Source organism: Trematomus bernacchii, unplaced genomic scaffold (genome assembly GCF_902827165.1).
Source record: "Trematomus bernacchii unplaced genomic scaffold, fTreBer1.1, whole genome shotgun sequence".
Lineage (NCBI taxonomy): Eukaryota > Metazoa > Chordata > Actinopteri > Perciformes > Nototheniidae > Trematomus > Trematomus bernacchii.
In genome coordinates, this window is record NW_022987828.1 from 10,346,095 (window position 1) to 10,373,451 (window position 27,357).

The 27,357-nt window shown below is 40.4% G+C and overlaps 1 protein-coding gene across 1 annotated transcript; it reads left to right on the top strand.

Moving 5' to 3' along the window:
* Positions 1-27,085, top strand: col17a1b (collagen, type XVII, alpha 1b). Its single transcript, XM_034152055.1, has 55 exons — positions 1-334; positions 1,596-1,660; positions 4,209-4,259; positions 4,394-4,501; positions 5,976-6,326; positions 6,448-6,504; positions 6,633-6,668; positions 6,802-6,852; positions 8,485-8,628; positions 9,520-10,110; positions 10,818-10,901; positions 11,004-11,066; positions 11,145-11,300; positions 11,661-11,753; positions 11,849-11,902; positions 12,189-12,335; positions 13,286-14,095; positions 14,267-14,317; positions 14,511-14,537; positions 14,619-14,681; positions 14,775-14,879; positions 14,990-15,025; positions 15,730-15,765; positions 15,901-15,954; positions 16,131-16,166; positions 16,248-16,301; positions 17,038-17,073; positions 17,285-17,356; positions 17,465-17,491; positions 17,583-17,618; positions 17,726-17,761; positions 17,855-17,935; positions 18,027-18,053; positions 18,160-18,240; positions 18,736-18,807; positions 18,964-19,005; positions 19,147-19,206; positions 19,303-19,362; positions 19,470-19,496; positions 19,639-19,689; positions 19,843-19,920; positions 20,030-20,068; positions 20,273-20,389; positions 20,486-20,605; positions 20,719-20,829; positions 21,579-21,722; positions 21,806-21,916; positions 22,717-22,902; positions 23,095-23,235; positions 23,317-23,402; positions 23,673-23,802; positions 24,328-24,492; positions 25,731-25,811; positions 25,917-26,000; positions 26,089-27,085. The coding sequence occupies exons 2-55, from the start codon at positions 1,606-1,608 to the stop codon at positions 26,145-26,147; spliced, it is 5,673 nt and encodes a 1,890-aa protein (XP_034007946.1). The 5' UTR covers positions 1-334; positions 1,596-1,605; the 3' UTR covers positions 26,148-27,085.
* Positions 27,086-27,357: the final 272 nt, after the last annotated feature.

Genomic DNA, 27,357 nt, shown 5'->3' on the forward strand with positions numbered 1-27,357 from the left:
TTTTCAAAGTCGCCTATCTGTCGAGAGGAGTCCGCAGAGGCGAGTGAAGTTAATTGGTTCCCTCAGGCGTTGTTTTCTTTCTTCCAAATTCAACTTTTCATGCCGTCTGCTACACCTGCCTGCCAATGGGCGCGGTTGGGACCGATGCCCAAGTCTCTGTTTTGACTTGCCTGGGAAAGTTGAGCTAAAAGGCACAAAGGGACCGAGGATCGAGAAGGACATCCCACCCGCGCGTCAACTTGGTATAACACATTATCTCTCCCGTGGACGCGAACAGTCGCTCCATCTTGAGAGGACCCCGGATTTGATTGTTTGTTTCTCGAGTTGGCTGAAGGTATGGATTTCACACTGGACTATCCTGGAGACTTTTTTTTATATAAAAAAAAGTTGTTTATGTTGGATGGTGTGGGGGTTTCTTCCCACCTGGCTGTTGCATCTCTGCTCTAACTAACTGCACTCTGGGACTTTGGTGATGGGCTGTCGAGCTACTTTTTTGGCTTTATAGTTATATGAGTTGTTGGATGGATTTGCGCAAAGTCCCATAAAGAAAGCTACATATACTTCATAGGTTGTCTGTTAAGCTCTGTAGTGAGTTTACAGGATCCCTTTTCTTCCTGTGGTATATAATCAGTCTGTTATAGTGATCTCAGGATACTTTTACATTTACTTTTGCTGTGCTATTTACATCCCTCTAAAAATATATGCCAGGAAATGACCTGGCTGCAACACCAGCTTCACCAAGCTTTTATATTTGCTGATCAGATTACTTTCAGGATATACAATAATACATGTGTTTATGGTAAGAAGTAGGCCTAAGTGTTTTTGACACATGTTGTTTTTATTCACTTTCACTTGTGCTTTTCTCTGCGAGGGAAGAAACTTAAAGTTTTTCACGATTGTCGAACTTTGAACATTGTGGTGATTCAGGATTTGAAGAAAATGGAAAAAAGCCATTCTTCTGAGTATTTAAGTTTTTTTTTATTTGAAAAAGTGAGGTTAGATGGTGCAGTAAATAGAGCACATGCTGTTAAATGTCCCTGGCTGGCAGGGTGTGGTGAGAGGATGATCTTTCAGAGCTGTGCAGTGATTCACCGGACCCTTTTGTCCTGTTGTTAGTCTTCAAAGACACAAAGTGAATCCGATTGAAATCTATTGAAATGTATAGACGATGCTTTATAGCTCCTTGATCCTTCATTGTGATAATGCACTATTCAAAGTTAAACAACACTTTTAAAATACTGTATAGATGACTTTGTGTACCTGATCTATTGTACGCCGACTGCGGAATTCATGTTTTAAGATCAGTCAATCAGAATGTTTAAAGGAAAACTTTGTCTTACTAGATTGTAGTTTCTAAAATATGATCATGTGACATTTTTCTGTCTCCAGTGGAATGACATTTCCAATGAATGCAGTAAACATTAGACTCAAGCAGCCTGGTCTTGAACCCAAATCATTCCTAGAATAACGTTTTACTTTCCCCATCAGATGTTTGCTAAATATCCTTTAAACCACAGTGAAGAAATAAACAGACTTTTATTGACAGTTGGCAGAGAACATGCATGACAGTGGTCAACATTTTATCATCTCACCAGATAAAATGGGATGGACGAGTTAACAAGACAGATCGACTTCTCAGGAGGCTTGTCAGGAGAAAGGGGTGAGATTTCTGAATTTATTTCTGAAGTTTTTGAAACAAGTCCACCGGAAAAACACAAGGTAAAGGGTTGGTTCATCCAAATCACAAAAAAAAGAAAAAAGAATGTCACACCTGTTGCTTCAGATGTATGCAGATATTTGGGTTTTTATTTGCAGAGTTTAGAAACGCCACGCAACTGCTCTGGCCACGCAAACAAAATGGAAACTTTTCCATAAACAACACGGTTTATACAAATAAAATGATACAAGATTAAAGTTCAAAGACAGATTGGCAATGTGTTACTCTGCATCTAAAGGCCAAAGCCCTCTGAACTTTCTTGGGTGATGCTTTTGTCTTTCTTTTTTTGGTGGCTTACTATCACTAACAACATGGCATGCCTTGCCTGGTGTCAGTTTCCATTTCTGATCCTTGCTCTCAGGGTGTAAGTCATCCTCTGGGTTTTCCTAAAGTTATAACTGGCTCCTCTTGGCCTAATGACTTTTGACACAGAGGGGTATGGTGAAGCCAAGAAAACGCTTGATTATATGTTTGACTCTCGAACTCAGAGAAACATATAATCACCCATCCTGGTGTCCCCATGTTCTTCCCCTGTTTTATGTCATTTCTAAAAGAAGGTTAGTTAAGTTTGAACATGTGTCACTTTTCAAACCAGTTGGTACAAAGTACTTTAAAAAAGAATTTGAAGGACAGACGGCGATAGAACAATAATGTGGTTTGGACACAATATACAAAGTTGATAGATCATTTAAAAGAAAGCCAAAACAAGTCAATTTAAGATGACTTTTATGCCCCGATTTGGCTTCACTCTGACTTTGTTGAGTTGTTTCAAAGTCAAGGAGCAACAGAAGCAAAAGCATGATCATCTTTAGTGTTTAACCTTGACTCTGAAACACACACAAGTCCCTAAAAGGAAGGATACAATGGAGGAGGAGCGGGAGGACAGGAGCTAGGCAGCATGAAATTGTATTGGAATTTACATTATCTGCAACCATTAAAACTCAACATGCTGAGAACAAGACACCTCCTAGTGGACTTGAAGTGTTATTTGTACACATTTCATTATAAACATGACATGATTAGCACACATTTTATTTGTTGAATTTGAGGCCTTTTGTTTATATATTGTCAACGGTTTAACTGCCTTCTGAGAGAAAAGGGACAAACATATACACAAATAAAAAGTTAAGTTTAGCATATTGACCTTTAAAATAGTATTGTAACATAAAATAAATCTCAGCACAAAGACTAACTTACTGGAGATGTTCCAGGACATTCTTTAAAACTGTTGAGCTGTTGCTCCATGTCTTATGATAACAAATTAGCCATCTACATGACAGCGGAGCAAGATAAAGCCTTACGTTCTGAAGGAAAGGGACGTTTTTCTTTTTGGTTAAAGTAAAAGCAACCTTTGACCCCCCCCCCCCCAGAAAAGTCTGATATATCAGACCATTTTACTGTTACAGACACTGTGATTAATGAGTTATTCTCAAGAGAATGTATTTAGTCATCCAAATGAACCTGAAATGTAATATGACAGACTAATCTTTCAAAACTGAAAAACGTTATTAAATACAACATTCAGAAACATTGGTACCGCTTTTTAATTAGCATTTTTTATAAAAGCTTGACAAGAATCAGAATCCGGTTTATTAGTAGGTGTTCACATACAATGGATTTGACAGAAACAGAAATAAATAATATGGAAACATGATACAAAACATTTACATTAGTATTTCAAATTAAATAAATACAAGGAGATTTTTGAAATAGAAAAGGGCAATTCATGAATGTGCACATTCTTCTGAGGTTTTATAAAGTTAAGAGAAGTAAGAATAAAACTCTTGAAAAATATGCGATGAAAGACTTTTAAATGGATAATAAATGATATACGGGACTAATGCTTTATTTCATAGTTATAGACCATTGATAGGAGGATTATTTTAGGTTGCGCTGTTGCTGAAAATCTGTCTGGTGACTCATTTACAGTCAAGGTTACTTTAAGTCTGTGAACGTCTCACTTTCTCATAATCCATCAAGTCTGCAGTAATACCTATTTAGTAAGTCATTAATAATAGGCTTTATCACTGTTGAGTAAGCTTCTTATATGGATTATATTATTCACTTTTTAAGCATTTTCTTTTTTAAATATGTAAATAACTTAATTAAACTGAGTGTTATCCTATAGTTTAGAGGTTGAATGATCCAAAGCAACTGTCCTGCTGTATGAGGCTAAACACCCATATTAATGGCCTTTACTAATATATTCAGCACTCTTATTGAAAGATGTTATCTTTTTTTAAAGCTGTTAGTAATTGTGTTAACCCTCTATTAGAAGAAGTTATTTAAAGTTTAACTACAGCGCAACAAGTCGGTAAATCCGTCAGCACCGTCATCATATGAGTATCATCATATCAATCAAAGTCACATTAGTTAACCTCCAGAGGCGTAAAACCTGTCACCATGCCAGTCACTCAACACCCGCCCTATAGGTTAGTGCTGATAACTCTGTCCATACTGAAATAATGTCTGATTTCTCTCATGTGCTCAGTTGTGACAGAAACAGTAACCTCCACCACCAGACTGTCTTCTCTGCCACCAAGTGAGACTCTCTTTCTTCCAGTCATGCTTGCCTTGATGATAAACTTAACACATAATGCTATAATTATAGCCCAGCATTTCTGAAGGTTGAGTAACAGCTTCCTCGTGTTTTGCTTTGTGTCTTCTCGTTGCTAGAGGGAACCAGCGGATCAAATCACAGGAATATGTCCAGCGGTGCTGGAGGGCTGGGCTTGGAGAAGAATGTCTTAACCCAGAACAGCAGTGGAACTTATTTCTCCTCATGTGAGAGCAAATTTCCACCCATGGTTTAAAACTGGGAAGTTGTGGGTTTTGTCTTGGGACACATTTTAAGAAGCTGAATGTTTTTATTTTGTTTCCCCAGCAAAAAGAAAGAGAAGTACTCATTTAGATTTGTTTCACATCACTTTCCGTTGTTTTCAATTTTAATTATGTTTTTAAGCACTAAAGATCTTATACATAAAGTACACTACCCAACGGTATGCACATAATTAGCTAATTAACCAAAAACTACACTGACGAAAGATTACGTATGATTAAGGGAACGTTTTAATGATTAGTTTGGTCAGTTTGAATGCAAAAGTGTGGAAAACAAGAAATGAGACCAGCTTGTCAAATGTAATTTCCATTTTTTTATTATTATTATTATTATTATTTTGTATTAATTACATTTTTGGTTATTTAATTATTATTATTTTTTTCTTTGTATTATTTCAGTATTATTATTATTTTATTCTTTATTATTTTATTATTATTATATATTTTTTAAATGTTGTTTTAGATTTTCCAATAGTTAGACATAAACCCAGCAATCATTTAAAAAGGAAAATATGATTTAAAAAAATGTCTAGAGGTTAGTATAAACTTAGTATAAAATATATACGGATAGAAAAGTTACCCATAATAAATCAACAACTAAATAGTTTGATATATGGATCAGTGCTTCCAGTCTTAGTATCGTTATGAGATTTTCTATGCAAATCAAAGTCAGACAAACAAGTGTCTACTAGATCGTTCCTGGAAATTCCTATAAGATTGTTAGCCAATTACAGTGCAATTTGAACTCGTGGCACGGGGTATACATAGCATGTCACTTTTATGACCCCGTCTTGTCTAAACATGTGAACTTTCTTACATCTGATTTAATGCCCAGACTTCAAGTGCAATACTTATAATTAGACACCCCTATAATCATTTACCACTCTTTTAAACTACTGCAGTGTTAGTTAGTTTAATGCGCAATGCATCATATCGTATTTTAGGTTTCTTTTTTTATACTTGGAAGGTGCACATAATTATGTCATTACTCATTACCCCTAAATAAACAAGTAGAGATGTATTGTAACAGGTTTGAGCAAATTGCTTTTCTCTGCCTGTGGTCTTTGGAAGGTAGGTAGAAGAATAAAATAAAACCTCCTAGACTCACAAGACTGGACATTTAAATAGAGAACAAAACAATACTAAGATAGTAGAAAAAAGCTTTGTTTTGTATGAGAACATTGGTAAAGTCACTACAGATATATGGCAGTAAAAGCGAAATATTTCCCTCTGGCATGTAGTGGAGTTGTAAAAGATGCTAAGTAAAGAAATAGCATTGAAGGGGAATTCTCATGTCAAACACAAGTATGTAAAAGTACTTAAAAATCCTAACCCTTCATGACTCAGGCATATTCCTGTCCTGTGGAGGTGATTCAGTTTCAGGAAAAATAAAAATAGCTTGTATGCCTCATCCCTGCAGCCTCTGGAGGAGTGAACGCCAGCAGCTTCAGCTCCTCCTCGGGAGTTTACCTCGGGGGAGACTCCTCGGGAGGTGATGGAGGAGGGATCTTCATAGACGGAGAGGGGTATGGAAGAAGAGGAGGAGGAGGAGGAGGGGGAGGAGGAGGGGGAGGAACTGGAGGAGGAACTGGAGGAGGTGGAGGAGGTGGAGGAGGTGGAGGCAAAGGCGGCAGTTATCTCGTGAGCTCGGTGTCAAAGGTCAGGTCGAGCTCGTCTGGCGGTACCAGGAGAACTGCAGGCTCATCAGGAGGTCTGTCGCCATCTTCCCGGGAGAGGAAGGTCACATCCAGCCGCTCAGGAGGTTATGATGGTGAGATCCTGTTAATAAAACAAACTTGGCATTAGGGGTGCCTGAAACAGAAGTTTGAAGGAAACTGAGGTACATGAGGGCGCTGTTAATATCTCTGCTGCCATTGTGTTTGCTTGTCTAGGAAGTTCCAGCGCTAATTCCTCCCCAGAGTTTGCACGCAAAGATTATGGAGTCTATTGTAAGTGAATGGGATTATATACTTTCTTATAGCACAGTATTTTTCCAGCTTTATCCTCTTGGCGTGTCTGTGTGTGTGTGTGTGTGTTTATGTGTTTTGTCCCCTTCTTCTGTGTGTTTTCTCTCCAGGCTCCAGCACCCAAAGAGGGAGGAGCGAAAGCAGAGGTATTTAATAATAGTTTTATTTCTTCCCTTCATTATTTCTGGACCATCTGACTCTGAATTGTTCTGGCTTGCTGTTTTATTGAATCAGAATTCCTTTGTCCATTGTGTGTGTGTGTGTGATTTTTTTCCCCAGAGAGCGAGATCAGAGCCAGATTACAGAGCGCCTCTCCCAGTGCCAGCAGATGTAAGACCACTTGAGACACATTGATCTATTCACTGTTCGTTATGCAATTCCTCATAAACCAACAAAAGCATCCATAGTTGATGCGCTCTAAGCAGCACATGGGTAGTGAAACACTTTTACTGCAGTTTCTCAGAACAGAATGTTTTTAGAGTTATGTTACTGTCAAATGCTTTGGCAGGATCTCACCGACCCTTCACCTTTATCTCCATGAAATATCAATTAGTTACACATCTGCCCTTCCCCCAGATAATGTACAATACAGAAGCACAAAGAAAAGCGTGAGATTTAAACAAGGAGGATCATGGGTTTGTTTGCATTGTGTTCATGTGGGGAAGAAGTAATGGGGCAGATTTGTGGTGGCAATAATGGCACACATGAGTCACTGTTTGCAGTACCGCCCGTTTGAGGCTAAACCGAGGAGAGTGAGAGATCTACAGACGCTGATCGCTCCCCCTGCTGACATAAATTCATAATGCGATTATTTAATCCACAGTTTTTAACATTTAGTCATTCTGTGCCACCTTCACCCCATGTCAGCCCCTGGGAATGAAATAGTACTGTACATTTCGTATAATATTTGTAAAGTCCATTTGATTCTACTTTATACTTCGAGTTCACTACTTCCCAATGGAAAATATTAATTGATTGGCGAACAACAATTACTCTTAAACTCTTAGAAACAAACACAGGATTCCCCCTATACTGTATGATGCCTTTTACACAAAAACTACCCAGCAGTAACCTATATAAAAAGTAAACTTCCACTACACTACAAAAGGTACGATATAAAATGTATTGCATCCGTTATAATAACAGCTGCCTTACCTTAATGGTTCAAGCTCATCTTACTTCTACTTAAGTGTAATTAAATATGCAGGACTTTTTCCTTTTGCTACTTTCACTTACGTAACATTTGTATTGCTTCTTCCACCACTTTTAAAAACATATTAGTATTATTTATCACCCACATATAGGTACTAAAAGTAAAAAATGGTATCACTAAGAACTGCTTTTAGTGGTAGAGTAACACATATGACATTGTTAATTATTGTATTCTATACATTTCAGTATAATTATTAAGAGTTATCAGACAGAGAGATATCTAGTACATTTGAATTCTATATGAACTGTACTAATAAATCACAATTAAGGTTATTTTCTTAATCTATTTAGTCAAATGGACAAGAAAGCTGAGAGAATGTTTTGTTGATATATTGTTTTTGCACACGGCAGAGTGCAGTAGGCTATCTGTATTTTAAGTTATTATTTAGGTTTTATGGCAATGTTTTTCAGGTGTAAAATAATCGTAAAATGCAAAACATGAACACATTACAAACAAACTCAATGTCTTTTACAGTTTCCTGTCCACCCTAAAAAAATGTTTTTCTCAATTATACTGCATACAGGGCGATATGTTTGTCCAGTTCATGTAATTAAATAAAAAGTGCTATGTTTCATCATCACATTTTTTACTTTTACCAAATTACGGTTGGCCAACTTGAGTAAGTGTCCATTCCAACTCTGACTTTTAAAGATTTAACTACAGTAATGCACTAGAATGTATTGCTTAGAGATACTGTAATGCAGTATTATATTTTTAAAAACACTGTTTGTTTTGGTTGTGGTTTACAGGGACGGAGCTGGACGACGTGAAGAAGCTTCTGAAGGGGCGCTCCTGCAGCGTCAGCCCCACTCGCTCCAACGCCTCCATCACCCTGCCGGTCCCTAAAAAGGCCAGCGTGGAAACCAAGACTATCTCAGTGGCCTCTCAGTCGGGTAAATACCCTTACACTCTTACAAGCGTCACAAACATGCGCATAGTTAACATGCACAGACACCTTGTCTCCTTCCTAATCTGACCTCAGTGTGTGCCTGTGCTGTGTTAGCAAGTGACAGCTCCTTAAGATAAATGCATTCTGAAGACAGACATTTAACACTTAAGACAGTTACTGTATATTTCCAGTATACTTATTCTCTGCTGCACAATAAAAAAATAAAATACAGTATCCTTTTTTCACATTTTGGATAACACTCAGGCATGGTTGGATGATAATACAATAAGCTCCTGGTCACAGACAATTCCCTGAGATTTGTCCTATATGTAGGAGCTAGACACACAGACTTTGTAGTTTAAACTCTTTTTGTTTTGTTGATATTTTTATCTCTTTGTAGTCGTTTTGTGTCTGTTTTTAGTTCTTTCTGGGTCAGTTTTCATGGTTTTTTTGTGAGTCTCTTTCTGTTGTTTTGTAGCTTTTTTGCATTTCTTTGTGGTTATATTGAGTATGTTTCTCTTTGAGCACCACTTTATGTGAAAGACATTGGGACACGTAGTCTCTGTGGCCAGTAGGCCTCTCATTGAAGTCAAAGTCAACTTTAATGTCAATCTTTCCGTTTGTGTGTACAGACAGAGAGATCAAAATACTGTTTCGCACAATCCAGGAGTAAACAAAAATATATATAAAAATATCTATAAAAACATGTATATACATATATATATATATATATACACACACATAATCAACATACACATATATACATATGCACTGATTAAAAAGGCATGGATTGAACCATCCATGCACACTAGCAAAATATGAATGCATTATTATTCAGGAAAAAATAGATGCTTTTTCTTAATGTTCGTCATTTCTTTTTGTCTCTTTCCAGCAGGTTCAACTTCCTTTGGCTCTGGTGTTAGATCAACCGGGTTCCACACCATTGATACATCAGGCTTTTATGACACCGGTCTGACATCCGGGCGGGTTGATACTGGTGTAAACTCAAGCCAGTATGATGTCACCGTGACATCAGACCACTATGATACTGGTGTGAAATCTGTCCCGTATGCTGTTGGTTTAAAATCAGGACCGTTTGATACTGGTGTGAAGTCAGGACAGTACGACATGAGTTTGAAGTCAGGGCAGTATGATACCGGCATAAGATCAGCCCAGTATGATACTAGTGTCAGATCAGCCCAATATGATACTAGTGTGAGATCAGCCCAATATGATACTAGTGTGAGATCAGGCCAGTATGATGGTAGTCTGAGATCAGGCCAGTATGATGGCAGTGTGAGATCAGGCCAGTATGACACACTGGACGCCACACTTCCTACTTTCTCCTGGTGCACCACCACGCTGCCCTCCGCCGCCACCACGGTGATGGCTGCCAACACCAGCAGCTACGCCTACCAGGCCGGGAACAACAACATGGCTGGAGGAACCGCTGCAGTTGGTCTCACCTCACCCTCCTCCCTCTCCGGTAAGACTTAACATGGAGTGAATATTACCTGTTACCTGCAGGTGAAATATGGACCCATCTGTAGGTAGTAATGGATGTGTTGCGTTTGGTTTTGTCTCTGTGGTGCCTTATTAAAGACGACATAAGTGAGAGAGATTTTCCGGGGATCGATTTTCTAAGTCTGATCTAAATAGTTTCCCCCTGTGCTTATGATGTAAAACAGGTAAGAAAAAGGTTATGCCAAGCTGCTCTCTGCATTCCTTTGCAAAAAATGACATGTGTGAAACAGCCGGGAAAAATATTTCTTTTTCTGCCAGGAACATTTTTCTAAGTGTGTTATTTTTTCCATCTGTGAAACATTAATATCTTTACTTCGAACATGGCGTAGTGCTGCACCTTAGCATCTTGTGCCCAACATGAATATTACAAACACTTTCAATCACGAGCCAAACATTTTTTCACCTGTCAAAACGTTTTTCCCCACCTGTTTCACAGATGACACAGATTTTCAAAAATACGCATTATGATTTCATTTTCTCTTACTTGCCTAAGAGCTATAGTATTTGGAGATGATTACAAAAGAGCAAACTAAAAGATGGCTACTTTTTCAGTTTGTTTTGTTGTAAGCAATTACGTTTTTGATTATCCCTGTGCGTCCTGTGAGCAAGTGTGTGTTTTCATATGAGTTTATGTTACCTAATCAACTGAAACCATTTATATCTGTTTAGTTTACGGCTTCCAGAATAACCTGGCTCCCACCTCTTCCACTGTGCTCACCACCAGTGGAGGAAACGTGACTACTAACCTAGGAGGTACGGCAGCATGTTATCTGACAGTGTTCTTTATTTAAAAATAATATAAAATAGCACATTTCTTATCAGAGTTTTTATCTGTTGGGTGTTTATTTTTCAAAGGTTATGGCGTTCAGAAGAATTTGTCAAATGGTGGGGGTGTCGCCAGCACTGGAGTCTCTGCAAGTAAGTCCACAATACTTTTATAAATCACATCTAACAATTCTGAATCCTCAATTAATCATGACTTTCTTTTGTTGCCAGCCACTAGAACCCAAGTTGATGATTCCTATAAGAGAGACTATAAGAGACTGATCTCTGACAAGGAGAACGTGACGGCCAAGAGAGACACAGACATGCTGATCATGGCTAAAGACAGCGGGAAGCAGTTCACCACCAGCAGTGTTCAGATGAGTGGAGGTGAGACTGCTGCATCCTGCTGGAGAAACACTGGTTTCTTTCACAACTTAATAAGGTTTCTCAACTTTTCTTGGACCAATTTTGGATCCTTAAATTCCTGATGACCACAGCAAGTTGTTGCGCATACATACACCCATCATATTTTAAACAATAGCACACCATGGTGCAATCCTGCTTTCTGGTCATTTTGAGGCCAATAATGGACATAACGTTTTGATAACATTGTGTGAATCTCTCTCATTTCTGTTTCTAAATGAAAAAGCCTAATCAACCTGAACTGAATTTCCGCCTCACTGGGAAAGACTTTGCATTAGTGAGATTTCCATAGCATCACCAATATTCAGTTTCTTATCTTTTCAGGGTCGCTGTCAGGAGACTCGATGAAGAAAGAGAAGCTTATTTCAAGCTACGTTGAGACGGCGCCACTGAAGACAGAGAGTGGCAACTCTTACTGTGAGTGGTAATCAAAAACGTCTCTTAAAAACAAAAATAAACTTTAATTATTATTAAAGAAATGAATATGTGATGTTTATTTATCCCTACGTCAGATGGGTCATCTGGGACGTCTGGAGTTGTGATGAAAGACAAATCAACCTATGCAGGTATTTTTGATTGCATGTATGATGATATTTATATTAATGATGAATATGTTGGTATTTAAGGACTCCTTATTACAGAACACATTGAGAGTGTTTTATTAATAGTAACATATATTTATTAGATATAATGTATAGGTAAGCTGAACCAGTTAAAAGTGTTTCACATACTATTACAGTTTCACATTTCACAGCATTCTTCAACAGTGAATTGTTCAAATTGTAGGTGATGTACGGGCACAAAAATGAGTAGGAATAAAGTAAATTAACTAAAAATGACGTCTGTGTTCAGAGATCGACCGGGACAGCGGGATCTTCGGAGGCGGAGGAGGATTCTGCTGCTGCTCGGACGCGTGTTGCTCCTGGTGGAAATGGCTGCTGGGTCTTCTCCTCCTCTCCCTGCTCCTGCTGGGACTCTTGTTTGGGCTCATTGCACTGGGTAAGGCTGTTGTCTCAACATAATGAGATTTTAATCGGGGACAATAAAAATGTCCCCAAAGTTAAAGCATTTAGAATCACAGGATACTCTGTGGAGCAGCTTGGCAGTAAATCGCCTGGGAGTGAGTGTTTTTAAACCAATAAAAAGTGTGTTTTAGCTTCAGGATACTGAGCATTTCTTCACAGCGCTTTCACTGTGCTGCTTAGACACTGAATGTAATCCCCTCCCTGGAAATTTGACCTTTAGACCATAAAGTGGGTCTGGCTTTCATTGTCAGTGAAGCAGCTCCAGCAAATCGTTGCTTGATGACATCAGAGGCTCCAGTTTGCTTTCCTGCAGCAGGAGAGTTGTTGATGAGGATTTTTCCTGTAGAAAAATGTGCTAAAGAAAGAGAACCTGAAATCACATTTGCAACTAGCGTGTAGAAGTTGACATGTCTAAGCCTATTGAGCAGATAGTTGAGTAAATCTGATCCTGTAGAGTACATACAGTATATATACTGTCTATAGGGGCAGTATGTATTATTGTCAGAAAGTACATCACGTTTAACTGCTCTGTTAAATGTAGATACAACATTTTTTTAAGGTTAGATATTTTCAGAGACATAAATCACATAATCATTTTAATTTGACTTGAAAAGTTATTCACTGTCTTTTATATTTATTATTTGATACATTGTGTTTAGGAGTCAGTCAATGTTCCCTTTTATTAATTATGTTTATTTTTAGGAGTTAACTTTTAATAAGTATAATGTTATGCTTTTAATAATAATAATGCAAATAATACAAATATATCTTTTTTTTTTCATTATTATGACAATACCATTTTCAATAAATGCCGACCCAAGGGCTTTGTGTGAGAGAAGGTCAGATAAATGTGTAACCTGTGGAAAAGAGAGAATCATTTCCCATCACTAATGAAACCTCACCAAATTTGAATCCCTTTCTCAGCTGAGGACGTGAGAAAGCTGAAGAGTCGAGTGGGTACGCTGGAATCTGAGTCCTCCGCTCGTACCAGCCGGCTGTCAGGAACTTCAAATAACATCAACGTCTTCGGAGCCACTGGAGCTGGAGCTGCAGGAGCTGGAGCGGTTGGAGCTGCAGCTGGAGCTGGTGCTGCTGGAGGTGGAGCGGTTGGAGCTGCAGCTGGAGCTGGTGCTGCTGGAGGTGGTGCAGGTGGAGGAGGTACCTCCCACACCGACAACACGCTATATATGGGGGCTGGAGGTGGAGCTGGAAGTTCGGGATCCAAAACACAAATCGGTGTTGCAGCTGGTGCTGGTGGCTCTACTGGTGGAGGTGGAAACGGCCTTGACGTCAGCATTGGTGGTGGTTCTGCTGGAGCCAGTGGAGCGACTGGGGCAAGTGCTGGTGGTGCCGGTACCAGCGTCAGTGGCAGAGGTGGCAGTACTGGTGGCGGTACTGGTGGCGGTACTGGTGGCGGTACTGGTGGCGGTACTGGTGGCGGTACTGGTGGGGGTGCTGGTGGTTCTGGTACCCGTCTCAGTGGTGGAAGTTCTTCTGGAACCTCTTTCACTGGCTCTTCTGGTAGTTCTGGTAGTTCTGGTACCGTTCTCAGTGGCAGTGCCGGCAGCACCGATTCTGGTTTCAGTGGCGGTGCCGGCGGTTCTGCTGGTACCGGCCACAGTGGCGGCGCTGCCTTCGGGACCGGAGTGAGCGGAGGACACATGGAAGCTGCCGCTCTGCAGATCATGGTCCAGCAGATGTTAAGAACTGAAATGCATTCCCAGTCATACAGAGGTACTGCACTTATATTGTGACAACTATTAAACACACACACACACACACACACACACACACACACACACACACACACACACACACACACACACACACACACACACACACACACACACACACACACACACACACACACACACACGAGTATTGAACTGTTCTTTTCTGTCTCAGCTTTTCTAGTGTCGTCAGTGCAGGGAGAGAGAGGACTGCCTGGACCTAAAGGTGACATTTTACTTTAAAAGAGATATATAAAATCATTCCATGTTCCCTTGTTTTCAGATTGTCAACATCACTTGTGTTTTAGCATGCGCATTTATTTGTTATTCTTTTTAGGGGACCCTAGATACTGCTACATATCTTATTCAGATTGCTAATTCTGTAGTTTTCATATTTAAATGTATATTTTACTTCACAGGAGACTCTGGTTTCCCTGGAATTCCAGGTGAGGAATGATGGCTAACTTTTCATTGAGTCCTTACCGGTGTTTTATATTTACTTTACTGACTTTGACCTTTGACCTCAGGTGCTCCGGGCTCCATGGGACATGCAGGCCCTGAGGGTCAGAAAGGACAGAAAGGAGGTCAAGGTACAGAGAGCGCTTCAGCTCAAACAACATGATGCAAGTATGTTCTTTAGCTTAATAACAGTGAGACATTTTATCTGTAAATCGTCTGGTCAGGTGATCATGGGCTGGATGGGGCACCTGGCGTCAGGGGTCGCGAGGGCCAGTTGGGCCCCAGAGGTGATACAGGACCTGCAGGCTTTGGAGCGAAAGGTGAAAGAGGTAGGGCTCAGATTCCCAGCAGGCAAATAACTTTAGTTTTTATAATACAGTAATAACAGCCAGTTTATCTTGAATGTGTCACGTCAGGATGTCTTGTTCTGTTCATGCAGGTTCTCCCGGGGAACCTGGGTCTGTCGGTGCTAAAGGTGAGATTATTGAATATTACTCAATGTTCCTTAGAAAAAAATACGTTTGTGTTTTAACATCAGAATACTATTGGTTTTATGTGCTGACACAAGGTACATCTGCAACAGTATGAACTGTGACAACCACCAGGTGGCAGCGTAGAGTCAGTCAGTGAATAAAGACTACAGTATCATTCACTGAAAGCAACACGATATTCCTTCAGGTTGATATATAATATACAGTGGTTAAGAATACAAAAATCCCAGCCATTTTTTGTGAACGATGAATTCAAACTTATATTAAGTTTCTGCTACTTATACTGCTTGGAAAACAACAAATCACAAAAATGTTAAGGCATAACAAATATTAAAATACACTACACTCACACACTTACATTAAATGACTAGAACACCACATTGCTTCAATAGCACACATTTTTTGCAGCAAAAAACATTATGTGTCCCCCCCTCGTGGCTTTAACTCTCTCAACGTTTTCCTAAACTAGATTTTATTCTGCCGATCCATTTTTTCAGTTTTTAATAGGAAAAGTAACTAACTCAGACACACTCAAATCTTATCATTCCCAGATTTACACTAATGTCTGTGTCAATCCTTAATTCAATTGTAATTTTTACTCCTTAATTATTACATTTTCCAAATGCTATTATAATGTTGTTGTTTACCAGTGTTTTTACTTTCTAATCATTTTAAATCTATTTCCAAGGCTCAAGTGGAATTCCTGGTCTTCTTGGAGCACCAGGTCAGTTTTCCCTGTTATTCATTGATTACAACCACTCCAGAAATACCAGCTGAGCTATCTCAAATGTGTGATAATATTTTTAACAGTGCCTTGTCTTAATTCCCGGCGTTTAAATTCGATTTCTTTTTTATATAGGTCAACCAGGTTCTCAGGGTTTCCGTGGCGAGACAGGACCACATGGGCCTAAAGGTTGGTTACACTGAAATACTTAGTTAATTTATGTCATGTATTATAATGTTACTCACAGTCACAGGGCTTGCTGGAGTCCAGGGACTTAAAGGTTTGTTGTAACCACATCAGGCTTTTATAGGACTATTGAGGTCAGATAATCTTTCTAACCGCAGTTTAATTAATGTGAATTTTAGGTGACACTGGTGGTACAGGTGCCAGAGGTGTGAAAGGTCAGTACAGCATACCATATTGGAAGTCATTATTGTTATTTAGGCTGTGCTGTTTCCTAATCCAGTTGTCCCGCTCCTCAGGTGATGGTGGTATACCGGGTCTGCAAGGGCTGGCTGGAGAGAAAGGATCAACGGGTGAGTTACAGACCTCCGGCCTCAGATAATTATTAAAAATATATAATGTAGGTAATTAGCGGTTTTATAGAGGGCTTTGTTTGTGTGTTTCTTGGCTGGAAGAAGTTACTTCCTAAAGTCTCTTCAGGTTGCAGGCCACCGTTTTCACTTGTTCTGAATGACTTGCCTGAGTAAATAAAGGTTAAATAAAACGTTTACTTGGGAAACCCCTCAAATTGTTATCATTTATTTTAGTGTTACTTGCAATGAATTATGGTAATCATGAGTCTGATCATAACTAAATCAAATATCATACTAACAATGTATTGTATCTATTGAGATTTAACATTTGTTCAATTATATAGCATATTTATCTTTATCATTTTATAGAGCATGATATTAATAATGTAATGCAAAAACCTTACAAAGGTGAGGCGGTAACAAGAGTATTTAAAACATCCTCCACCAGGGGGCAGCAGAGATTAGTTTTCTGAAAAAGTTCAGATCAATAAAACTTTTTTTTCAACCAGAGTAAAACGTATGTGCAGCAGATGCAATACAGAGTGAAAAGACTGCACATATATAGAATCTAATCTTAAAAGCATATTGTAAATATATATAAAAGAAAGCTTATTTTAGTGTTCATTAAATACATTACATACACCTTTGATACTGGCTTTACATCAAAAGTATGTTTTCAGAGCAACTTATGAATTCACATTCCATTAAACAGTTGTTTTGCTTTTTACGTCACCAGGGTTGGCTGGAGCTGATGGATTGAAAGGATCAAGAGGTACACAAAAGTCAACACATACACATTACATATACAACTGTTCAAAGTATTGTTACATAATATTGGAGAGTACACAACTAAACCATGTTGAGCTAAAACAAGACTTTTCTTTCTCTTCCTGAACATTTTGTATTACACACAAACATTGTTTTCAGTACCTTCAAAAAATCCTCAAATCATCTCTAATTCTATTTTTTACTTTGGCTCTCAGGTGACCAAGGGCCTGCAGGTATTCCTGGACTCAGGGGTCCTGCTGGGCCTCCTGGAGATTCTGCACATGCAGGTAAACTCAGCCTGATACCTCAACAATGGAACTGGATCTTCAACTTTAACAACCTTTATAATAAGTATAATATAATATAATATATTCATCATATCTCCCCCTCTGTAGGACAACCTGGGCTTCAAGGACCACCAGGTATGACGATTAATGATGTGGTATTTTATCATTAATTATCTTTTCTTCCAATGCTAACAACATAACAACTGTATTTACGTCATTCTTTTAGGGATACCAGGGAACCCAGGGAGTCCCGGCGCTAAAGGTACATCTCCAGTTTCCTTTAGGATGATCTGCTGCAGAAAGTGCACGTTCTGTGAAATACCACATGCTTTCTGCTGTTAATCTGTACCATGTGTCTCTCTGTTTCAGGGGAAGCAGGTGACGCTGGAAGAATCATCAACGCAGGTAACATAGCATGATGACTCTTATATTCCTACATATTATTATCAGGGTTACAGTTTGAAGATATCTGATATATATATTTTATTTGTTTTCCAGCTGGATCCACTTCTATTGCCATCCCAGGACCCCCCGGGCCTTCTGGTCCCCCCGGCCCTGCTGGACGTCCAGGATTATCAGGTCTGAGTCTTTACAGCATCTAATCCCTGAAAGATCATACAATGTCAGTAGTAACAATATTTATACTGATATGATGTGTTTTCCTCCTCAGGTCCAATTGGCCCTGCTGGCCAACCTGGTAGGTCTTGTTGCTTTTTGCTGCTAAAGGAAGAGTTTTTTTTAAATTGGTTATGTAGTCTGATATGTAGAGTCTAATAGATTCTGTGTTTTGTTTGTTTTCATAGGTGCTAAAGGTGACAGAGGATTTAGGGGCGCGCAGGGAGAACAAGGAATAACAGCGAGAACATCTGAAACCTTGACCTCAAGTGAGTTCTTTTAAAAATGGTTTTCTATAAGATGAATAGTGTTGCATGATCTGCTGATGCACACATACATTGAAAATTATGTAATCTTCTGTCTCATAGAAAACTAACTAACACAATAACCATCTTTCAAATGGAAAATTTGAATCATGAGGAATATAATCCTTTATATTTTCTTAATTGCAATCATTTGATTTGTAAAGTCACATTTATGAATTTGTTCTCTGAATTTAACCTTTATATAAATGCAGTGGGGTAGAGGTAAAGTGTAGCATGATAACAACACAATCTAATAAAGTAAAAGCACTTCAAAAAAGTACAGTAAATACACCTCTGTAATTCTACCACTTGTAGTTGCTAATGGTAGTTTTTTTTTTCTTCCTGTATTTGCATCTTGTTGCCACTGATTGGCGTTGTTCTGCAAAAGTTAGATAGTAATCTTTCTACAGACTGGAATACCACTAATTTCTTAAAACTGTGTTTCTGTGTCTGTTTCAGGCCATGTTAGCGCCAGTGGAGGATCAGCAATATCTGGCCCCCCCGGCCCACCTGGTCCACCTGGACGTGCAGGTAAATAAAACATGACATGCTCTTTTGCAGCATTATCTTAGACATCATCCTCAATCATTTAGTAGGATCTGTTCAACGGCATCTGAGAAAGACCGCAGACATCTTGTGATATTCTTCAAATTGTGTCACTGACTGTTTGAAAAATATCTTCATCAGGAGATTCAAGACCAGGACCGCCCGGGCCTCCAGGTCCAACAGGCAAGTATTTCAACTCAATAAATCCACTGTACAAATATGTATTCAGTATGTTTGGTATTATGTGAAGCTCATCCATTCCATATCCATATCAACTTAACTTATAACATCATTATCAACTTAACTTATAACATCATATTTTAGGTTATGGAAGACCAGGGCCTAAAGGAGACAGAGGGGAGCCCGGCTTTTCATCCGGCTCAGGTAAGATCCAAAATCTAACCTTGTGCTCCGTCTTGATGTTGGTTTGAGACATATTGAGCAGCAACAGAAAACATTTCTAAACTTTTTTTTTTACAGGAACACTTCATACTGGACAGCCAGGACCACCTGGGGCTGTCGGGCCTAGAGGATCATCAGGTGAGCAGATTGTGTGAAGAGTAGACATCTTGTTTCATTTAAAGAACGCTGCCATTCTTTTTCTGATGTAATAATACATTATTATAACATCTCTTTCATTATTGTAGGTTCTCCTGGACCAAGAGGATACCAAGGTAATTGATGTTTTTTTATTTGTGTGTATCTTTAGAAAATATTTATTTTTTCACCAATTGATTTTTTACATAACAATACAACTGATCGTGTGCCTTCCTACTCCTTTCATAAATAACTGTGACATCATCATGTGTGCCGCAGGTGAAGCAGGGCAGCCAGGTGTGCCGGGGAGATCAGGGAGCTCAGAGAGAGGTACACACGCACACACACGCACACGCACGCACACACACACACACACACACACACACACACACACACACACACACACACACACACACACACACACACACACACACACACACAATTTTGATGCACACTAAATGTTTATTTATTTCTTCCTTACAGTATCCTCTTATGGTGGAGGACTCGGGACCCCTGGACCTCCAGGTCCGCCAGGACTTCCTGGAATACAGGGAATCAAAGGTACTACTAACACATCTAAATCTGTGGGAGCAGACAATGTTTTAATGTCTGTATTTCAGAGTACTTAATGTGAGGCATGACGATAATGCTGCTGTCTGTCATTTCTAAGGGAACACTGGAGCTACTGGTAGTCCTGGCTCTTCGAGAGGTAGAGAACAGTTTACAATAATACACACATTCATATGTTTGTATCTTGTTAACAGGTGTTTTACATTAATTTTCTGTATATTTAGCACCAAATCATTGATCTTTTTAGTAAGGTCCTGTATAATAAGTAAGATACTAAGTGCAATTAGCCGGACAGCACTCCTTACATTTTCTTCAATGGCTTTACCATCTAATTTTTCCTCAGGCTCCATCTCAGTCACCTCAGGCCCCCCCGGCCCTGCAGGTCCTCCCGGCCCTCCAGGTCAGACGGGCTCCTTCTCTTCTTCTACTGAGATGCGGCAGTACATCTCTGAATATCTGAGTAAGGGCTTTTTCAAGCAAAGTCACACTCCCACACCCACACGGATCCCACACGGGACAGAACAGAGTATGAACATGTTTTATTTGCTCCTTGCAGGTAGAAGCACACAGTCGGCTGGCCGCGGGCTCCCGGGCCCCCCTGGGCCTCCAGGAACCCCTGGATCCTTCTCAGGCTCAATCGAGGACATCTCCACTCGTATGATCGCATACATGCAACGTAAGTCTGCCCCTCCCCAGATTATATATCACTAAATGATAGTGTGAGGTAATGTGTACGTATGGGACACAATTAAAGCGGAATGGGAGTTACCTTTAGCTGTTTACTTTCAGGTTCGGGCTCAGGGCTCAGCATCGGGGTTCAGGGTCCTCCGGGACCACCCGGCCCCCCTGGACACGGCTCTGGTTCCCTGACGGTCAGTGGGCTCATCTCCATGCTTCAGAGTGAGTACGATACACATTATGGCTGAGCCCAATGGTGTCAGATACACAGTGGTGGGAAGAAGTACTCTGATATGAGATATAATGGAGTATAAAGTAGCGTCAAATAGAAATACGCGAGTAAAGTACTGCAAAGTTGTACAGTATTTTTGCACAGCCCTTAAATAAATGCATTTCACCACTTCAGACATGTAAATTATCAACGCTACACGCCACTGTATGTGAACTCATCAACATAATAATAAAGCTTTATTTGTATAGCAGTTTTCATACATCACGTGCAGCTCAAAGTGCACACATCACTAGTTGAAAATAAACAACAAGAAGTTCCCCTCAGATCAGATGTTAAAACCTTTACAGATACATTCAGCAAAATATAACATTTTAACAGGTTAAGAGACACAAGGAGGTAAAAGGTATGATAGTACAAAATAAAATACAATCAAATAAATAATGATTTCTCTCGGAAAGATAAGACACAAGAAAAGTGAATAGATAAAACAATATAAAACCCTATAAAATAAAGTGAACATATAGGCACAACAGAAATAAAAATAAAAAGGTAATAGTGATAAAAACGTCATAATTCTAATAAATGTTTAACGATTAAAATTTATATTTTAAAACATAAATGTTGCTATTGAAACAAATAATATAACATCATCTCATTGAACCTGAAAAAAAAACGTTTGAGGATATTTTCAGAGGAAGCTCTGGGCCTAAACTTTGTCTCTCTGCTGTGATCTGTGTAGGAGAGGATGTGAGGAGATACCTGTCCGGACCACCAGGCCCACAAGGCCCCCCGGGTCAACCAGGGACATCAGGAGGAGCAGGAGGATTTTCAGGCAGTTTCTCTGTGGAGGAGATAGCCACATACGTCTTCAAGATCATGAATGGTAAGCACAGGTTGCACTAGAGAAATCAATAGTGATGCCTGGACTTCACAATCCATTGAATTGCTTTTGTGGTACTTTTTCAGACAGAGGGATTGCGAGAGGTCCCCCCGGACCCCCCGGTCCTGCTGGGCCGTCTGTTGCTGTGGGCTCGAGCTTCTCTCAGGCTTCGATTGACTATTCTGCTCTAGTGAGGAGTAAGTTGTGTTTCCCTCATGACAGAAAGCCTCTTGTTGTTGAACAGAATCAGAAACAGGTTTATTACCAGGTAGGTTGACACGTACGAGGAATTTGATTTGGTATTGTGGTGCATACATAAAAGTAAAACAAACATTTAAAACAGAGATAGAAAACTAATTTTAGAAAACTATAATAACATAAAAAAATATAAAATAATACAGTACAATATAGCAGTATTTACTTTGAAATAGAATTGGAATAAAATATGTGCAGTAATAAAAAACAAGATGTTGTGTACATTGTGTGCATTAAAGGGGACCTATCATGCAAATGCATTTTTTGATGTCATTTATACATGAATATGTGTCCCCGCCCGGTGTGTCAGGGAACTCACAAAGTGTCAGAAAACAAAACCCTCTCTCTTTTTCTCCGTACCCAAATCTCTAAAAACGGGGGTACAACGGAGCTGATCCAGATTTGCGTCCGATATGATGTAATATCGGAAATGTGGACCCACGGCACTATCAGAAACGTCGCTATCAGAAACAATGCCCGACTGTTTTGGACGTAATATGGTCTTTGTTTACATTAGCAAGCATCGCTAACACTCAGAGCTAAGCTGTACTGGAGAGAGTATGTGTAAAAAAGCAGGAAATAAAAAAAGGAACTCACCTTGTGGTATACCCCCAGGAGAAAAAGCATTTGAGCTCCAAACTGTTTCAGAAATAATCCTTGATGTGGTTTGGAACATGATCAGTTTGTGTCCAGGGTGGGAGGGGTCATCATCCTTATCCTCATCTTTCTTGTATCTTCTTAGATTCAGACTTCCGCTCTTGGGTTACCTCTGCCGTACAACAAGGTATTTCTGGTTCCCCGGGCATCCCAGGACAGCCTGGCCCTCCTGGCGCTCAGGGGCCGCCGGGGGTCTCCACCGCCACCGTGTACGGGGCCGGGACTGGGGGGAGTGGCTACAGCCTGGAGGACATTCAGCGTTACCTGCAGGGTGAGTCTGACAGAGAGCTAGAAACATAATGTAAACTGAGGAAGGCACCAGGTTATGGCTTAGATTCACATCACAAAGTAGTTAACAGTAATGTTACATTTTACAACAAAGCAGGTGGAATATTGTCCATTCTCCCGTTACCTTTCTGTGCAGCTACAGAAAGACAATAACGTTGATTTGAATCTTCCCCAGGTTCTGGCTTCAGAGGTCTCCCCGGCCCTCCTGGTCCACAGGGACCAGCGGGACCATCAGGCGGTCACTCCGGATCGGTTTCCTACAGTGGAAACTTCCCTCGGGAGAGCATCCGCGCTGAAGTCCAGGAGTATCTGACCAGTAAGCTCCTAGCGACCAACAAGATCAAAGACATGTGAGCACAGATCCGTTCGTGTATAACAGACTAACTTTATCTTTCAGGTGACAATGTTCGTCGTGCCATCATCGGACCTCCGGGGCCTCAGGGGCCGATGGGACCGAGGGGAGAGCGAGGAGAGTCAGGCTACGTCCTGAGCCGCACGCAGAGCCATATCCAGAGCCAGGGCCAGGGCCAGGGCCAGGGCCAGGGCGAGGGCCAGAACCAGGGCCAGGGCCAGAACCAGGGCCAGGGCCAGGGCCAGAACCAGGGCCAGGGCCAGGGCCAGAACCAGGGCCAGGGCCAGGGCCAGAACCAGGGCCAGGGCTATAGTCAGGGCCAGGGCCAGGGTTATAGTCAGGGCCAGGGCCAGGACCAGGGCCAGGGCCAGGGCCAGAGTCAGGGCCAGGGCCAGGGCCAGGGCCAGGGCTATAGCCAGAGCCAGAACTACGCTCAGAGTGACTCTCGAATCGGCTCTGAGTACAGAAACATCGATCTCAGCAACCTGGACTACTCCAGCGTCGCCATCCAGGTTTCAGACCTCATCAAGAGTGAGTCCATCACAGCTTCAGCATACATATTTATTTTATATAGGGCAGCAGTCTGACACTATACCCACCAACCTAAATGCATTAAAATGAAATAACCATTTTATTCTTTCATTTTCAGTGCAACAAAACGGACAGATGAACTTATCATCATAGAAATAATAGAGAAGAACATCTGATTAATTCTCAATCTGCATTATTAGATTACTACTGCCAACTTGCTCTAACTACAGTTCCCATAATGCTTTGGGGATGTTGTGTGAACATCCCTTGGTCCATAGCAAACAGAAAATTCTAAGAGCTAATTCGGCATACTTCTAGTAGTGCCAGGTTTAAAAATGTAAACAAATACTGGCTAGAAAACAGGGCTCAAGTTGTAACCCCCAGCTCTCAATTTAGTCTAACGGGGTTCCCACAGTTTCAGACCAATGACTTCTTCTTCTACTTCTTCTTAAGTAAAGCATCTGAATGCATGTTCCTCCTCATGCTGAAACTGATGAAATGTTGATGAAAACAACCCTTTTTTAGGTAAAGGTCTGCTGCAGGAGTATCTGGTTGAGGGTCCTTGGAGGGCGCATGTTCGAGCGATTCAAGGCCCTCCTGGTCCTCCTGGCCCCTCCGGACCACCGGGCCAGAGCCGCGTCATCGGGGCCTACGGCAACGTCACAGCGGACCTCATGCAGTTCTTCAGAAGTGAGTACACAGAGATATGATTTTCCACAAACTGCAGCTTTCCAGTCGGCCAGATAGAGCCTGAATGTCTTAAAGGAGAGGTGTCATGCTTTTCCGGTTATTACCCGTCCCCTTGTGTGTTATGAAGGTTTTTATGCATGTAAACGGTGTGCAGAGTCAAAACCCTCAAAGTACACCCTGTAGCGAGTAAAACTCGAACACAGAAAATACCTCCCCAAAACGCCTCGTTGGAGATACGTCACTGCCCATTTGAGTCTTCCATTTCGTTCCGGGTACGGCATGATGTCAAGCGGTACCCGGAACGAAATGGACCAATCCCGAAGAGCCGTTACGTTACGTCCGCGGAGCCGTTACGTTAAGCCCCCGCTGATTGGTCCAAATTGACCGATCTACGGACTTCCTCACACACACATCTGTGTGCAGGGAGCAGGCAGCTCAGCTGATTTCTCCTCCCTGGCTGCAGGCTGATAACAGACAGTTGGGATCGCGGCAAAATTCTCTCTGCAGACCCATTCTCTCTGCAGACCCATTCTCTCTGCAGACCCATTCTCTCTGCAGACCCATTCTCTCTGGAGACCCATTCTCTCTGCAGACCCATTCTCACAGCGTTTATCAACCTTTTTCTTACTCAATATCAAGCCACACTTATTGTTTTTACTTCGGATGTAAGTTTGTGTGTGCTCAGGATGAATTTGGCTGTGTTTCGCTATGTATCCTAAACAAGGAAACAACACCTCCACGGAGCTCAGCGCGATTCACAACGTCCCGACCAATCAGAGCACACTGTGCTCACAGGGAGGGTGGGGGCTGGAGCTTTTGGAGCTACAACGAGCCGTTAAAGGCAGATAGTGAAATTCAGTGAATACACGTCGTTTACAGAGATGCTGTATGAGAAACCAATGTGAGTTTGGAAAAATGCACAGTATAAATCTATTCTAGTAGACCTCAACAATGGAATTATGATCAGTGGAAATGGCCATGACACCTCTCCTTTAACTGTCATTTCACCCAGGTAAAAGGTTATAGTATCATTAGTCAGAGTTAAACCTCACAGCATTGATGGACTCACATGAATTATTTCAGAATTTTTGGAATGTATGAGGTGCTAAAGTACGTAAAACACATATGTACCTGCAAAAGTGAAGTATCCCTGACTTTCAGCATTTGGAAACCTTATGTGCGTTTAGTTTGAAAATGTTGCTTCATCACGACTGAATCTGTGTTTTGTTCTTGCGCAGCCTATGGCACCATCGCAGGCCCTCCAGGAGAGAATGGACCGAGGGGTGAGAGGGGGCATCCAGGACCCAGGGGAGAGAGAGGTACGTTGAAACAAAGCCGATGAATCGCTACATCTTTTCAAAATAAATCTTTTTTAGTGGAGTGACTTAGATGAGCAAAGTCTGAGAGTTCTGGTATGTTTTCAGGTGATCCTGGGCGCCCAGGTTTATCAGGACTACCAGGGGCATACACTGTCCAAGTTCCACACAGGGTGCAGAAGAGGGATGCAGGTACCTTTGGTTGAATGTTGTTAAATCACTTCTTTTTTTTTGTATCAAGCGCTACATACAAGTAACTGCATGTTTCAATCCACTGCAGGCAATGAAATGGTTGCTCGTCGTCGTCAGAAGCTTCGCCGTCACGCAGGCAGCGGTTAAACACATTACTGGATCACATTTCATTTTTACTCTTTTTTTTTTTTAGGTGTTCAACTGTTGCAATGCAAGTAGTCAAATAGCTCTTTATTGTTGCCATCTGTAGAAACGTCACAGGACAATTTGAGGAAATAAAATGATGCATTACGTTTTTTTAAAACCAGCTTTAGTAGAGGTTTGGATTTTAGCTGCTGGTCAGTGTCTTTGTTACACAGACTTCTTTACATCCGGGTGTATAATGTTTACTTTGCTTGGTTAGAAGCTTGCTAACTTTTTTTTCCCAGGGACAATTTCTATTTTTCAGCAATAAGTAGCTGATATTATTTCCAACTGCTCGTGTAACTTTCGTGTCTGGTGTATTTGATTTTGTTCTCATTGAGGATTATATTGTTTTGAGAACTATGCAAGTGTTAAATGTTGTGTCAAGGTAACCCTTCAATGTTCTATAAGATACTACACTATTGTCAGATTATCTACATAAATCAAGCTAGCATCCATCCTGACCCTTGGAAGTTATTCATTCATCCCATACAAATAAATAACAATATCATCAACCCTTTTTTTTCCTATAAATATATATATATAAAAACATGCAACATTACCAGTCAGTGAGGGTCATTTTTGCAGCAGAGAGGGGACTTATGTTACAGTAAATGTTGCTGTAGTTACGACTGATGATTTACTTGAAAGATTTGTTAGTTCAAAATTAAGAAGAAGAATAAATTACATTGTTCGTGTGGTTGAAAGTCTGAAAATCACAACAAAATGATGGATTGGATTGTATATTTTTGTATAAGAAAGCACTGAAATTGATATATTTGCTTTATACCATTAAGTGTTGGAAAAAAATGTTCCCAGATTATGTTTTACATCATTGCACTTTTTGACTTTTGATCAATATATATATAAAAGACACACAATAAATCTATTTTTCGACTCGATACTTTTATGAATTAATTCAAAATAATTTTCTTTGAGGTGTTATGTCAGGCTGTCGTGTGTCAAGTTAACAGTCAATATCAAATTTACAAACAAAACACTTGTGTTTCCTACTTGTGCAGTGAGGTTATACAATGCTACATTATTTTTATATAATGACGCCAAATGAGCTTTCAATAAAAACAAATCTGAATTTCAGGTGTGTTCTACTTAGCCAGTGTAGTAATTCAATGCTGCATTGATTTGGAATCACTCTGTTCACATGACATGGAAG

Bases quoted from the DNA above. Each gene is read 5' to 3' on its own strand.
- col17a1b (XM_034152055.1), top strand. From the start codon at position 1,606: ATGGACGAGTTAACAAGACAGATCGACTTCTCAGGAGGCTTGTCAGGA. The intron at 23,236-23,316 runs GTAAGCTCCTAG...TTTATCTTTCAG, and splicing joins AGTCCAGGAGTATCTGACCA to GTGACAATGTTCGTCGTGCC. The intron at 23,403-23,672 runs GTCCTGAGCCGC...GGCCAGGGCCAG, and splicing joins AGCGAGGAGAGTCAGGCTAC to GGCCAGGGCTATAGCCAGAG.